The 15,756-nt window shown below is 31.9% G+C and overlaps 2 protein-coding genes across 2 annotated transcripts in view; both read left to right on the forward strand.

Annotated features, from left to right (window-relative positions):
- The first annotated feature begins 508 nt into the window (after positions 1–508).
- On the forward strand, positions 509–10,298 carry LOC100175497 (very long-chain acyl-CoA synthetase-like). The gene is made up of 13 exons (XM_002123633.5): positions 509–718; positions 1,018–1,159; positions 1,973–2,149; positions 2,750–2,849; positions 3,413–3,505; positions 3,802–3,960; positions 4,433–4,557; positions 4,898–5,095; positions 5,787–5,854; positions 6,138–6,264; positions 6,710–6,899; positions 7,596–7,716; positions 8,815–10,298. The coding sequence occupies exons 1-13, from the start codon at positions 534–536 to the stop codon at positions 8,999–9,001; spliced, it is 1,872 nt and encodes a 623-aa protein (XP_002123669.1). The 5' UTR covers positions 509–533; the 3' UTR covers positions 9,002–10,298.
- LOC100179395 (very long-chain acyl-CoA synthetase-like) overlaps positions 10,289–15,756 on the forward strand; it is a 10,296-nt gene continuing 4,828 nt past the window's right edge. The window contains exons 1-10 of the mRNA XM_018812746.2: positions 10,289–10,367; positions 10,770–10,934; positions 11,195–11,336; positions 11,772–11,948; positions 12,262–12,352; positions 12,892–12,987; positions 13,559–13,717; positions 14,327–14,451; positions 14,907–15,104; positions 15,452–15,453. Coding sequence (XP_018668291.1) covers positions 10,771–10,934; positions 11,195–11,336; positions 11,772–11,948; positions 12,262–12,352; positions 12,892–12,987; positions 13,559–13,717; positions 14,327–14,451; positions 14,907–15,104; positions 15,452–15,453 — 1,154 coding nt within the window. The 5' untranslated portion in view covers positions 10,289–10,367; position 10,770. The remainder of the gene's footprint in view (positions 10,368–10,769; positions 10,935–11,194; positions 11,337–11,771; positions 11,949–12,261; positions 12,353–12,891; positions 12,988–13,558; positions 13,718–14,326; positions 14,452–14,906; positions 15,105–15,451; positions 15,454–15,756) is intronic.

Here is a 15,756-nt window from a genome sequence, read left to right on the forward strand (position 1 = left end):
GATGTAGAGACTTGTTTTTGAACTTACGCAATACCATGATAGACACCCGATATTTAAAACTGAGACGATCAATTTAGTGTTACAAGTAAAATGCAAATTAATTGACATATGAAGCACTGCACGTTTTGTTATTCTGTTTTACCCATTACTCATGCGTCTGGCATGTACTTAATCTTAGCGAATTCTTTCTGAGCAGATGATCATGCCACTGGTTCAAAGTCCAGTTTTTCTTACTTCTTCTATTATTTATCACAAAGCACAACAACAATATAATTTATCACACTTTATAAGCGCTTGGATTATTCAAGACCTACAGTGCTATACAGTAGCGTCAATTTTATAATACTTTTGGCGTTGCGATTTGCGACAATAAAATATGTTAATAGGTTGGTATTTTTAAATAGTATTTTAGGAATAAATTGCTTTAATCTTGAAAAATCAGGAGTTACAATCTTTGCAAATTTAATAAACCCTGCGCCTGCACTATTGGTCTATAAAATGACCACATTGATGTTAAGTGTCAATTTTACAGAATGTTTAAGTTAAATTGTGTTCTGCCTTATGCTGTAGCTGTCCCTGCTGGCTTTGTCTTATTGTGGCAGTTAATCAAGAGATGGTACCCTTGGATTCCAGAAGATTTTGCTTTTCTTAGCAAATTAATTAGAGGGCTGAGACTACTTTCTTTTTATCGGAAGAACAATATTGCTGTATGTGATCGGTGAGTGTTTCATGCTACTTTTAATACATTTGTTAACGCCATAAATGAAACACGTTACATACATGCTGCACTGACTGTTGTAAAGTTGAAATGCATTAATAAAGATAAAATATAAAATAAAAATCTGTATTTTTAAGCCTTGAAAAAGTTTTATCAAATTCAAATGTCATAAAAAATTGTTTTTCAGCAGAAATAATTCTAAATTAAAAATATTTATATTATATATATATATATATTATATATGATATGCCATTGTAGTTTCTATTATTTCATTTCGTTTTTTTTCCCACACCTTTTAGTTTAGCTGAGGTTGCCAAGGCAACCCCTGACCACCCATTCCTAGTATATGAAGATGACAAGTTTAGTTACATGCAGATGCATAAATGGGTTAACAAATGTGGGCGTACCTTTCGTAGTATGGGTGTGCAACCAAAAGATAAGGTAAAGTCAGTGTCTCTATTATTTGTGGTTATACAGTGATGCTTTTATAGAAAAAAGGGTAAAATCGTCATCATTATATTTTTTGACAAAATTTGGTGTAATGTATATAGTTCTAACATCAAGGTAAAAGGAATATTGCTTAAAACTGAGCGGCTAAAACATATGTCAGTTTTAACCCTGTTTTTTTTTTAATAAAAGTTACTTCGTGCACGCCTAAATATTCCAATGGTAGGACAAGTTAATGACTATGCTATAAAGTCATCATAGTTATTAGTTAACATTGGGTAAAAGATATCAGTAATAAAACATTTTGAAAACAAATAAGATCAGGGCAAAGGTCAACTAAAAACAATGTAGCTGATAACGGCTGCAAGATCTTGTGTTCAGAAGTGTAACATGGGGGTGTCTGGGGTAACATATCACACAAATTTGGCAAAATCATATGATTTAGCAGTTTAAAACCCAAGTTTTAAAGTCAAGAAAACTCTTTTTACTGGTAAAAAAATGGAGACCCTATGGTTACTTTAAATTTTTTTTTTTTGTAACTTCTTACTTTATCCTCGCGTGACCAGAAAACGTTAGTCGTTAAATTTGGGTGTAAGGGATCTTTAATGTGTGGGCTGATGATTTGGCCACAATGGTAGCAGCAAAGGGCCTTGATTCTATTACCTCTGGGTTGGAGGCAGTTGCGCTAACCAATTGTGCTATGGCGCCGTACATTTTACAATGTTTTAATTATTATTTTGCAAATATGAGACTTGTCTCAACAAAGCAAATGGCAGGCAATAAAGTTTTCATCTTAATACTTTATAGGTTGGGTTGATGATGATGAACGAACCAGCTTTCATCGCCGTGTGGCTTGGTTGTAACAGGATTGGAGCAATTTGTTCTTTTCTTAATTTCAATTTGCGTTCCAAGTCACTAATGCACTGCATTGATCTCTCAGACACTAAAATTATAATCGCCGGTAGCGATGCAGCTATTCTTGAGGTTTGAGTTAATTTTGTCTGCCTAAGGCTGTTCATAACTTGGTTTGTTTAATGTTTTCGTAGTACTGTGGGGTAAGTTGGAACACCTTTAGCATATAATATCTTAATGCCGACATGTCGTGATCATGTTTTATAGAATTAACAATGCTCAATGGGTGTTGTGAGGATACGTGGGTGTTGTGAGGATTATATAATTCTTTAAATGTTCTTTGTTTACTACCAAATGGGACGACATAGAAGGAAAATGTGTTCCATCTTCCCCCACCTACTATACACAGGATGTATGTTTATTATTTACTGTGTGTGAATATATCTCATCATTTATGTCGGGTTTAAATTTTAAGAAAGACGGCTGTTTTACAGACCTAAAGAACTGAAATAAATAATAAATTATACATACTTGGATAACTAATCCAATTTTTATGATTATATATTTTGCAAAATGAGGCCGTTTTTTGTTGATTATTTAAAATTGGCAAAGACGCACAAAACTTTGTGATCAAGAAATAGTCTCAAAAATATATACAGTTAAAATGAAGGTAGACCATTGACAATAGATATGGTAAACTGGTGTTTTATAATAACCCTCTATTGCTTACAGGCTCTAAATGAAGTGGAAAGTGAATTGAAAGAGCGTGGGATTGAGGTTTATGTTTACGGAGAGGAAAATGAAAAATTTAAATCTCTTTCACCTGTAGTTGGTGAGTTTTACGTGTTGTATTCAAAAAAGTCGGAGTTTCTGTATATGGTACACTGGGGTTAGATGGGATTCCTTTACCACATATTATTCCAATAGCCTGATCGTGTTTTAAACAATTTACAACGATCTATGGGAGTCGTGAGGATACAGTATTATATTTCTTTGAATATTTTTTGTTTAATACCAAATAGGACGAGAAAACAGGATGAAAAAATTTCCCATCTTCCCCACCCTATTATATATAAATCCAATGGTTTATTTAATGTAAAATTGTAAAATTGAAAAGTATTCAAACTTTTACAAATAATTTTGTTGGTAACCATGGACAAAACCTGTTAATTATCTTAGATTTTACCATCTATTTTGTATTCAGTTACAAAATTATCACTGGTTATGAAAATTGTAAAATCAAAAAAAGTTTAATTTTTTACATTTAGTTTTGGTGTTATAGCCAAAACTTGTTAGTCATCTCATCATTAATCTATCTATCTATTTTATATTTAATTGCAAAATTGTTTTAGCTCGTGATATGTATTTTGTGTTTTTTACTGATTTTGTTTGCAGATAAAGAGATTTCTGATGATATACCTCGATCATGGAGAGAAGATGTTACTTCTGCGGACGTCATAGGCTACATATTCACATCAGGCACTACAGGTACACACAGTCGCATAAAACATGGGGCAATGCAATAACAGTTTCTGCTTTCGGGAGTCAATTTTTTTTAAAAAAAAGTGATTTTTAATTCAAAACTTCATCATTCTGTTTATAATTTTATAAAATGACGCACGATTTCAAAATTTTAATTTTTTTTATGTCCTACTCTTTTGTTTTTGTTTTTGCCGTTCACAATTAAATGTTATTTTTTATGGGCAAATTTAAACCTATGCAACAAAACACCTTTTAAATTCCACTTTTTATAATAAATAACTATATGTGTGTTCTTTTACCAGGATTCCCTAAAGCTGTTAACATGGACAATCGAAAGTTTTTTGCTGGAGCAGTTCTTCTTTCTTTTGCCAACCCTTCACCAAGTGATGTGATTTATACAAGCCTCCCCCTGTACCACAGCTCAGGTCTTTGTATTGGCGTTACAGGAGCAATTGTACACGGTAAATGGGTGGTCTTACAGTTATAGTAAAAAGAATGAATGTTACTTGTCAACCCTAGCGTCCTAGCGAGGCAGGGCAACGACAGTCATTATAACAAAGGTGTTCTGTTTCATACACCTCGTGCCCACTTACTAGTTGTTACCACATATGTAAATTTATGCATGAATATTTTTTAAGGGATTTTTCTTTTTATGTTTTTTTTATGTATTGTGACCACTGGATTGGATAAAACCTAGTGACCACTGGATTGGATAAATTGTTGTTAATTAAAGCTATTTAGATAAATTGTTGTTAATTAAAGCTATTTAAGGTAATCCTAGCGTCACTTCAACAATCTGTTGTACTCTGCAGATTTCTGATACTTATGCAAGTTTTAAGCTTTATTTATACAGTCATATAGAATTGTGATATCTGTAGTACACTTTATACAGTTACTTTTTTAGCAAAACCTAAGTTTGATTTCTCCCTACAGGATGTACATGTGTTCTTAGAAAAAAGTTTTCTGCCAGCAAATTTTGGCCTGACTGCTGTAAATACAATGTAACCATTGTTCAATATATCGGGGAAATCTTAAGATACGTTTGCAAGCAACCTGAAGTAAGTGTATTGACTTTTAATTTTAGTTTAAAATAAATGCATGTAAGCAATAAGAAAAAATTGTTTTTTTCGTTTGGATTTAATGCAAAAATATTTCAAACATTTTTTGGCCACTTTTTAAATTTAACAGTTAGAAGCGCAGACAGAATTTTCAGGTTCACGATGCATAGCAAAGAATAGACTTAGTAAGACAGATAGATTAGTTCTAAAACCAAATCAATTTGCTGAGTTCTTTTTTCAAATTCAAAGTTATTTACAACAATACCTTCTGACCCTTTTTTTAAACAAAATTTTTAATTTTTAAAGTAAAACACACCTTCAAATTCCAATATATTCTTAGACACCCGAGGATACAAAACACTCTGTCCGTCTTATAATCGGAAATGGTCTTCGTCCCGATGTGTGGAAGCAATTCCTTGAGCGTTATGGCGCAGACATTCATGTCCTTGAGTTTTACGCAGCTACTGAAGGCAATGTCGGATTTGTCAATCAACATAATAAGTTTGGTTGCGTGGGAACTTTTTCACCGTTACTGAGAGTGAGTTATGTAATATTGATATCCATAGGTGCCACATGCATGTACTAATGAATGAATGTAAATTATCTGAATGAATATAACTTATCAATAGGTGTCACAAGTATGTACTGATGAATGAATGTAATTTATTTATAAGTGTCACATACATACACCAATGAATGAATGAATGTAAATTATCTGAATGAATATAACTTATCAATAGGTGTCACACGCATGTACTGATGAATGAATGTAATTTATTTATAAGTGTCACATACATGAACTAGTGAATGAATGAATGATTATGAATGTAACATATTTATAGGCCTTTTGTGTATTGAATTAATGAATGAATGTTGCTTATCAATGGGTGCCACATGGATAAACTAATGAATGAGCGACTTAATGTAACTTATTTATTGGAGTTTTAGGTATAAACTAATGAATGAGCGACTTAATGTAACTTATTTATTGGAGTTTTGGGTATAAACTAATGAATGAATGAATGTAACAAATTTATAGGTGTTTTGTTCGTGAACGAATGAATGTATAAGTGAATATAACTTATCAATAGGCACCACGTCCATATGCATATACTAAACATGAATGAACGAATGTAACGTATTTATAGTCTTATAGATACGTACGACATACGTGAACTAATGAATGAACGTAACTTATTTATTTTTACTTCTTTATTTTCTGTCCCTAGAAATTTGGATCAGCGATTATTAAGTTTGACGTTAACACAGAAGAGTTGGTTCGTGATAAAAATGGAAGGTTGGTTCTTGGTTGGATTACTTTCTGGGATTTTTAGTTCATATACTCAATTTTCAAGGTTTTGGCAAAAAAATGTCAAAACTCGCTTTAGTAATGTAAAATAACTCATAAAAATACGTATTTTTTTTAGTATTTTTAACAATAAAACAGTTTATATTTTACCTAATTCTGGTCTTTTTATTTCCTTTTCTCAATAATTTTGAATTCAACCAATTTTAAAATATATATATATATTTAAATTTCGCTGTTTTTTAAGCTCTAAATTATCACATATATTTTCCAGACCTATTCGCTGTGGTCCAAACGAACCAGGTTTATTGGTTGCGAAGATTACTGCACATACTGCCATTTCAAGTTATAAAGGCAAGAAGAGTCTAACTGAGAAAAAAGTCTTAAAAAACCTATTTAAGGTTAATGATTTCTGTGTTACATTATAGTGTATGTGTTTTTGCTGCCTTCTAAGTTTGACATATTTTTTTTTTTTTTTTTTAAAATAATTTTTTCCTAAAGTTATTTTGTAAAACTTCTAGAAAAATAACGAATTATTAGGAAACGTGGGATTCCAAAAAAATTTTGTTTATATATATGTTTGTTATAGCAAGAATACACAGTTATATTACATATATGAATAAATGAATGAATTTATGTAACTTGCCTTATCCTAGGGTAGTGGAAAAATCACTCTTGTTATAACAAAGGTGTTCTGTATATACACCTTGTCCCAGCTTACAAGTCACCATGTATGTTACATTGTTGGTGATTATTTTTTTTAGGTATCTCTGGTAAATTGGAAACCAAATATTACATTTTTCATATATATATATAGAAATATATTACATAAAATTTACTATATAGGAAGGAGACTCTTATTTCAACACTGGTGACTTACTCATGTATGATGATCAGCACAGACTTTATTTTTGTGACCGAGTTGGCGACACTTTTCGCTGGAAAGGTGAAAATGTTTCAACTAATGAAGTGAGTGATACTGTTGTGCATGCAGAAGGGATAAGAGAGTGCAATGTGTACGGGGTTCAAGTACCAGGTAAGGAAGTAAATAGAAGTGTTAATTTGTATTTGTAAAAAATTGGCGTGGCTACGATTTGAGCTGTTTCAATTAAAAATCATTAACTTAAAGTTGAAAAAAGTATAATTGTACAGAGTACAGTCTACACCAATAATTCAAATTCAAAATATTGTGTATTTTATGCCATTCATGTTGTGGCTATGTCTCTATCCTATATGAGTAAGGTTCTTGACAACAAAACATAGTATATGCCAGATTTTGCCCATTACCCCAACATACAAAACGACAGGGCCCACTTTACGAGTTACCATGTGTAACTTTGTAAGTAATTTTTTTTGTATAGTTTACAAATTATGTTTTCTTTGTATAAGTTACAAATTATGTGTTTTTTTTGTATAGTTTACAAATTATGTTTTCTTTGTATAAGTTACAAATTATGTTTTTTTTTTGTATAGTTTACAAATTATGTTTTTTTGTATAGTTTATAAATTATGTTTTTTTTGTATAGTTTACAAATTATTATAGTTTACAACAGACAGTTTTATTACTTCTACCACGTTTTTATTGTAACTAGACAAAAACGGTTTTTTTTATCTATATTTTACAATTTATGTCCCAGACTCTGTTTTTCTTTCAAGTATACAGTATACCGTTACAGACAGTACTGTTTGGTCTTAGTTTTTATCCAAAAAAAAACTTAATTGTTTATCATAGGACACGATGGCAGAGCTGGAATGGTAACTGTTGTATTGGAATCAGATGAATTAGATTGTGAAGCTTTATACAAACATGTGGAACATGCTTTGCCTTCTTATGCAAGGCCAATGTTTGTCAGGTGAGCTTCTAGTTAACGAATTTAAGATGGGCAAAATTTTCATTTTGCAGAATATTATAAACAGAATTTTCATTTCTTGGGGAGTTGATTTAGACAAAATTTTTCGTTATTTATGATTTGTAATAGGTCGAATTTTCATGTTATAGGATTTAATATAGACACAATTTTAATTTCTTGGGAATTTAATTTAAGCATTTTTTTATTATTTAGAATTTAATACTTGCAAAATTTACTATTAAGTTTTTTAAACTAAAAGCAGGTTTTTCTACATTTTTCACTGTGCAGCAGATTGTATCCATAAATTCCCTCAAAAATGACATTGGAAATTTAAAATGTACGATTAGATTTCATTGTTATTACTAACACCACATATGGTGCCATTGTTATCTCAACAATGGAATATCTGATACTGATATTTTTGTAATCAATACTCAAATTGTAAGAATCATATTGTTACATTTATAAATGTGACTGTAACAGCTTAGCTATGCGGCACACTGTATGTGTACTTAAAAGTGGCAAAAATACACTGTATATTTTGACAATCTGGACCAGGGGTTCCCAAACCGCGGCTCGTGGAAGCCCTCAGAGGACCTCAATGAATGGCCCTCAGAGGACTTCAAAATTACGACATATTACTTTAAAAAAAATATTTTATTGATTTCTGTAATAATTCACATTGGTTTTGTTACGTCACAAGAATAGTTGTTGCATAATTATAATTTCACATATTGGCCCGCTAAAGTTTGGGGATCCTCGGATCTGGACATTACATTAGCTACCACTGGATCTGAGCAATGTCTGTTAAGTGTATTGCCCAAGGACACACACAAATTCGTAGGCATCAAACCTTGTATAGCAGAATATCCAGACCTAACCTGGACTTTACTCTCACTAATCAGTAAACTCTACAGCCAATAAGTTAAGTTTGTTTCACACAAATGCATCCAACTAGCCCTGCCTCCCCTGCATTTTAAATTGCTTGGTGCCTATTTTAATTTATACATGCTTACAATGGTGGCAGTGAGCATTGAACCTGGTGTCATTTGGTTAAAATGCAAGCAGTTTACCCTTATAAAACTTCATTTTTTATTCCAGGGTCCAACCAGAGCTAGAAGTGACAGGCACCTTTAAACAGAGGAAAGTCAACTTGCAAAAGGAAGGTTTTGACCTGGAAAAAGTTTCTGGCGATAAGCTGTTCTACATGAATATACAGGCCAAAACATATTCACCAATTACCCCTGAAATACAGAAGAAAATTGAAACCGGAGAAATCCGGCTTTAACTGGATTTTTCAACACATATCGCCCATTACCCTGAAAATACAGAAAATAATTAAAACCGGAGAAATCTGGCTTTAACTGGATTTTTGAATCATAAACGTTGCTTTGGAAAATTTGCCAATCAAATTTATAAGCACTTGTTAATGTGGCTTTGGTTGAGCTGTTTAATGTGTATGTTTAGTCTGTAAAAATACTTAACTTGTTACTGATAAACCCATTATTGTAAAATTGGTCTACAATGCCAATGGCTATAAAACATATTCGCTACAAGTTCTAGTTGTTGAAAAAAATGTACCTACTTAATTTTTATGGTACCCACCTCAAAATTGGTAATTTAGTTTTTGAGTGATATAATCACAGCTTTGTTTAATTTTTGTGAAAAATTATTCTGTGTTTTTGCGTTGAATAATCTTTAAATAATCCATTCTAAAATCAATGATTTTAAGCGTTGTGGTACGATACATAGTATAAATTGTTAACTTAGTAAATCACATTTCATGTATTATCAATTTAAAATTTTAAATCTAAATTTTGTGTATAGTAGGCTGGGGAAAGATAGGACAATGTTTCATTCCATTTTCTAGTCCCATTTGTTCGTTCCACTAATAACATTCACAGAATTATAAAACTGTTTCTTCAGGACTCCCATAGACTGTTGTTAATTTTTTAAAACACCATTATAACATTTGGACACCATGTGCTAAAGGTGTCCCGTCTTCCCCTACTCTACTATATCATTATTCCATATGATTTGCCTCACAATCAAATTAATGCCTTTCATCACGTACTATTACATTACATTCAGCAATTTAGCAGTATCAACTTGTTATGAAAGTTGTCAAAAATTAACTGCACTGATTCCGAATTGAAATGCAGTCAATGTTTAAATGTACTTTTACTCCACCTTTTCAAAATCATGTACCATAGCTTATGCAGGTATAATTTATGCCAGATTGTTTACATTCCCAATTATCCTGGTGGCTTGCTTTCTCATTTATTTTTTGTAATCAAAATTCATACTGGCTCGTTAATGCAGAATATTTATATAAAAGCAGAAATATTTTTCCAGTATTTTCTCAAAACTAAAAGTTGTAAAAATGCATCCTTTTTCCTATGTATGTTGTTTGTATATGAAAAAGACCTAAAACTATTTGCTGTAAACTTCCATACCAGCAATTTTCCAACTAAAGAACTTAATGTGTGTAATCTATACATATCCTTAAATACCATTTTACTGCTCACGAGTTTTCGCATTTGCAGTCAATTGAGCAGTATGCTAATTAAACTTGTTTTATTTAGGTTGTAGAAAATTAAACAGGTTATTGTAACACTGTGGCCGCCTTATTCAAAACAGCACTGAACAAAAAGGTAAAATTTTCATAATCCTTTAATCTTATACTAAAATATTTATACAGTTTTAAGCAAAAATGTAAAACCTATTTTTAGTTTCAAAATTTAAACATGTATATTACTAGTAGTAACAGCAGCACAATGTTTTTGCTATTGTTTTAAATTGTTATAACAATATTTTTTATTTTCATTTATTTTATAACTTCATTCTCTTCATTCATTTCATTCACTTCATTCGCTTCATTCGCTTCATTCGCTTCATTTACTTCATTTACTTCATTCGCTTCATTCACCTCATTCGCTTCATTCGCTTCATTCGCTTCATTTACTTTATTTACTTCATTCACTTCATTCACTTCATTCATTTCATTCATTTCATTCACTTCATTCATTTCATCTTCATTCATTTCATTTCCACAGAATGAGTTACCTAAAAATTGGAATAGCTGTCGCCATCTTACTTGTCTTATTAAAATGGTTGATACCAAAATGGTTGTTTGAAGATCTGAGATATCTTCGAATTATTATGAGCGCAAAGAAAAGTGGAGACCTCAAAGTAAAAAACAACCTTACTTTTTCAAAATTGTAAGTTTTCGTATAGTTTACATTATATTCCTTGTGGTTCAGGTTCTTGTTACGGAACTGGGATTTAGGCAAGATTTGGCCCATTTCCGCATATTGTTTATAATATTACATGTCATATTGGTTTGATATATGAAACGACTTTTTTGCCTGACTAAAAAAGTAAAGATAAAATGAATTAAAATAATAAAGATATGGTTTGGAGAAGATAAATCTAAGAATTGTAATTTAAATACTGATTTTATAATTTCGATATTTTTCAGATTATCAATAAATGCGAAAAAGTATCCAACGAAGGTTTATCTTTATTATGAAGATGAAACTTATACTTTTGCTCAAATGGATGCTCTGGTTAACAGAGTTGCAAGATCATTAATTTCACTTGGTGTCGGGCAAGGAGATCAGGTAACAGGAGATTTTAATGATCAATTTATATCTGGTTTTTGTAATGTGTCACTGCGATATAAATTTGGTACAATATTTCTTTTCTAGCTGTTTTTTTTATATCGGTATAATATAATATTAGAGTTTCAATAATGTGCCAACGCTATGGCATATTTTTATTTTATGTGGCAATGTTGGTTGGGTTCTGCGGTGAGGCACGCCGTGGGTCCTACGATTTGGGCCGCGGTGTGGCATGCCATGGGTCCTATAATTTAGGCCCTGGTATGGCTAATTGTTAGCCATACTGAGGGAATAAGGTGTATAATCACCCACATAGTTAAATACTGGTAACTAGTAAGCGGGCACATGGTGTAGGAAACAGAAAACCTGTATTACATCGACTGTCGTTTCCCCACCATGCTAAAGTAAAGTTACATTCATTCATTTCTTTACCAGGTTGCTTTGTACATGTATAGTGAACCCATGTACCTGGCTATAGTATTTGCTTCCATTCGCCTTGGTGCCGAGATAGGACTAATCAACAGTAACTTAAAGAAGTCACCATTAAGCCACAGTTTAAAAATGGTTGAAGCAAAATTTCTCCTTGTTGGAAATGATTCCAACCTAGAACAGGTTCGGATGTACTCTGCTTTGGCTGTTTTTGGTTTCATATTCTGTATTATGCTGTATACAAGTTATTTTTGCAATTTCGGTTCTGTATGAGTGATATCCTGCAGTGAAACATTCCACAGAACATAGAATTTAAGCCATAGTTGGCGCAATGCTAGCTTAAAGTCATACACAAATAAATATGAAACAAGTTTTAACAAACAATGTTTTGCAACTATTAAAACTAATTCGGGATAATAATAAGCTATTTCTGAACAGTGATTTATAACTCTCTTGTTTTTGGGCAGACAGTAATTTATAACTTTATTGTTTTTAGGCAGTTGAAAATATAAGACCAAGTATTCCTGACACAAAAATTATTTTCTGTGGTGATTCTACCAATGAAACCAGTTTCCTTTCAACTGTTGGTAAGTTTATATGATTACAACCGTGGCTGGCCATTTATGATGTTGGTATGCACTGTTTATCAATTAAAGTAGCTTATTTATTCTCACATGTTAGGGAAAAGACAGTTTTTATAATCTGAATGACGAATGTCATACTATGCACTTTGTGCCTTCTTGCGAGTTGCTACTAAGTGACTTTTTTCTGAATTTTTTTTTACTGTAAAATAGCAACATCAAGCCTCGAACCTGTATGTTCTGGTTTAGGCTTTAAAGGGAGCACTCTAACCACTATGTCATGTAATATAAACACTTTTTTTTGTAGCAATTTGACAGAGTGCTGTCTGATTGTCATGCCAGGAACTATTGGCTTTCCTCTAATTAGGTATGCAGTACTGCGGGGTAATATCGGACACCTTTAGCTTAAAATATCCTAATGACCTGATCATGTTAAAAAAATAAGAGCGCACTACGAGAAATAGACTAAAAAGGTGTCCCATCTCACCCCAACCTTTTCTCTATTTGCTAGATTAAGAACTGTTGTAATTCATGTTTTTTTGCAGAAAAAGCATCTCCATTAAAATTAGAAGAGAAGTATCTGCCTACTAATATTTCAATGAGTGATACTGCATGTTATATATTCACATCTGGAACTACAGGTACTTTACAATTAGTATATTGTATATAGTATTACTTCTATACTTGTGTTTGTTTTTGTAATCTAATGGTTCCCAAAACCATTACAAAGTTTATGATAGCAGTTTGTGTAATAATCATTTTAAGGGTTATTACATACAACTGGATACCAGGTCTTTTGCAACACTATACGTAAATAACTCCTATGTTTTATAGCATTTAAGTAAGAGTTAGCATACAGATACTTTTGAAAAAATATTTCAAAGCGAACTAAGCAGCATTATCTATAAATAAAATACTAAATGTATCTGGTTTGGCAAGCAATCTAACATGTGCATTGTAATATGATTAAACATAAATGAATGAATAAATGAATGTAACTTGCTTTATCCTCACGTGGCCGGAAAACTACAGTCGTTATCACACCAGCGCTCTGTTTTATACACCTAGCTTACAAGTCAGTGAAGTCACCACCTATGTAATTTTGTGGGTAGTTGCTTTATATCTTCAATTCTAACTTCAAATCATAACTATACCAAATCCCTACACAACATAGGCCTTAAAACTAATTTAAAAAAAAATCCTTTACACCAGGTCTCCCAAAAGCAGTTACCATGTCGCATGCAAAGGTGGTTCGGATATCAGAAGTTTGTGTATTCGTAAACATGTCTCCAGATGATATATTATACACTGCCTTACCTCTGTACCACACAGCAGGGCTCCTAGCTGCTTGTATGTGTGCTGTGAATATAGGTAATTTAACATTTTTTTCATTAACATTTTTTCATTTTTTTTTCATTTTTTCACATTTTTTTTTTGTTTTATAGAAGCTTATAGGCTTCGTTTTATTCTATGTGAGTGACGTGCTACAGTGTGGCATGCCATGGGGTCTGAGATTTAGGCCAAAGATGGTTTATTACCATATGGTACTACAACCTATTAGCGAATACTGGGTTGGAGGAATATCTGTAAATTGTTAGCAGTACATAAATAAATCAAAAAATTATCACCCGCGATGTATTAGTAACTGTAAGCAGGATCAAGGTGTATGATCAAACAGAACACCCCTGTGTCATAACAACTATTGTGATCTGCCATGCAAGGATATAAGTTTCATTTATTCAACATAGAATACGTTTGTGTACAAGTAGTTTAGTTCAGATTACAGGTGTTTCCAACTGCTTTACTGTGCTCAAGAATTAATCTGAATTTTATGAAATATATGAAATTTTAAATAAATGGGTAAATCAGAGAGAGATATATACATGAATTTAAACTGGTTTAACTTAAATTTGTTTACTAAGTTACTAACGTTTTTACTGTTCTCTTACAACCCATATTTAGAAATTGTTCTTTTTTTAGGATGTTCGGTGGTTTTGCGGAGAAAGTTTTCTGCTAGTAATTTGCTGAGTGATTGTCGCAAATATAAAGTCACCATGCTGCAGTACATTGGAGAACTGATCAGATACTTGTGCAGCCAGCCACCGGTAAGTAACTACAGAAATTAATAACTACTACACAAACTAACAAATACTACAGAAACAAACAAAAACTACAAAAACTAACAAAAAACTACAGAAACAAACGAAAACTACAAAAACTAACAAAAAACTACAGAAACTAAAACACAACGAACAATAACTAAAAAAAATGATAAAAACTACTGAATCTAACAAAAATTACAGAAACTGTCAGTCATATGGAAAATTTGGGTAGTTACTTATAAAGAATAAGTAGAATACTAAAAACCTTATTTAAATTACAAAGCATTCATGATACCATTGGCGTTTCTGTTTAGAAAGCTTCATAGTGTTTAATTAAAAAAAGATATTTTTTTAAATAGAAACCAGAGATTGCGTTGAAAAGGTTTTATAATCGTCTATTATTTACTCATAACTATCATAAATATCTACAAAATGTTTATAACTTAAATTATCTGCAGTCTCCTCATGATAAAGACCATAGCATTCGCATGGCATACGGTAACGGTATGCGTGCTGATGTGTGGAACAAATTTATTGAAAGATTTGGGAAGAAAATCAAAATTCGTGAGTTTTACGCGGCAACTGAAGGAAATTGTGGATTCATCAATATGTTTGATGAAGTTGGTTACGTAGGAACGTGCTCACCATTAATGAAGGTAATGCTTTGTTAAACATATTTGTTTTGGTGTTATTGTTTTGTCTTGAGCCAGCTTTAACAGTACTGTATACTGTATAGTATGTGCGTATTTTTTAAGTTTTTTGATATACCTGTTTTTTGTTTTATATTTTCTACTATTTTTCGATATTTTCTGTTTTTTTACGTATTATTTTATTAAAACACCATTTTTTGCTTTGTTTTTATGTTTTGTGGGGTTATAGTATTAGTTGCCCACACTAAATTCTGTGTGTAGCCAATTAATGTCCACTGGGTTGCAGCAGTGAGCTATAATCATTGTATCCCACCAAACAACTATATATTTTCATGCTATATGATGTGGTACAGTGGTTAGTGCGGTTTTCCCTAGCCTAGAAAATTTAAGTTTGCCGTTTTCCCACCATGCGGGGTTAAATAAGTTACATGCATTCATAAAAATGTGGTTGTTTTAACCTTCAATTTCTATTCCAGAAATTAAGCTGGAGTTTTCTTTGTTCAATATGACCATGAGACTGGGGATCCAATAAGATAACGTAAACGGAAGGTGAGAATATTAACGTAAAAAAAATGCCTTTTAATTTTTTCAAAGTGGCATAGTCCAGAGTTTATGAGTTATAGGCTTGATGCTGCTGCTATTGTCGCTCAGCCATACT

Source organism: Ciona intestinalis, chromosome 8, assembly GCF_000224145.3.
Source record: "Ciona intestinalis chromosome 8, KH, whole genome shotgun sequence".
NCBI classification, from domain to species: Eukaryota; Metazoa; Chordata; class Ascidiacea; order Phlebobranchia; family Cionidae; genus Ciona; species Ciona intestinalis.

Bases quoted from the DNA above. Each gene is read 5' to 3' on its own strand.
- LOC100175497 (XM_002123633.5), top strand. From the start codon at position 534: ATGTTTAAGTTAAATTGTGTTCTGCCTTATGCTGTAGCTGTCCCTGCT. The intron at 719-1,017 runs GTGAGTGTTTCA...CACACCTTTTAG, and splicing joins AATATTGCTGTATGTGATCG to TTTAGCTGAGGTTGCCAAGG. The intron at 2,150-2,749 runs GTTTGAGTTAAT...TATTGCTTACAG, and splicing joins GCGATGCAGCTATTCTTGAG to GCTCTAAATGAAGTGGAAAG.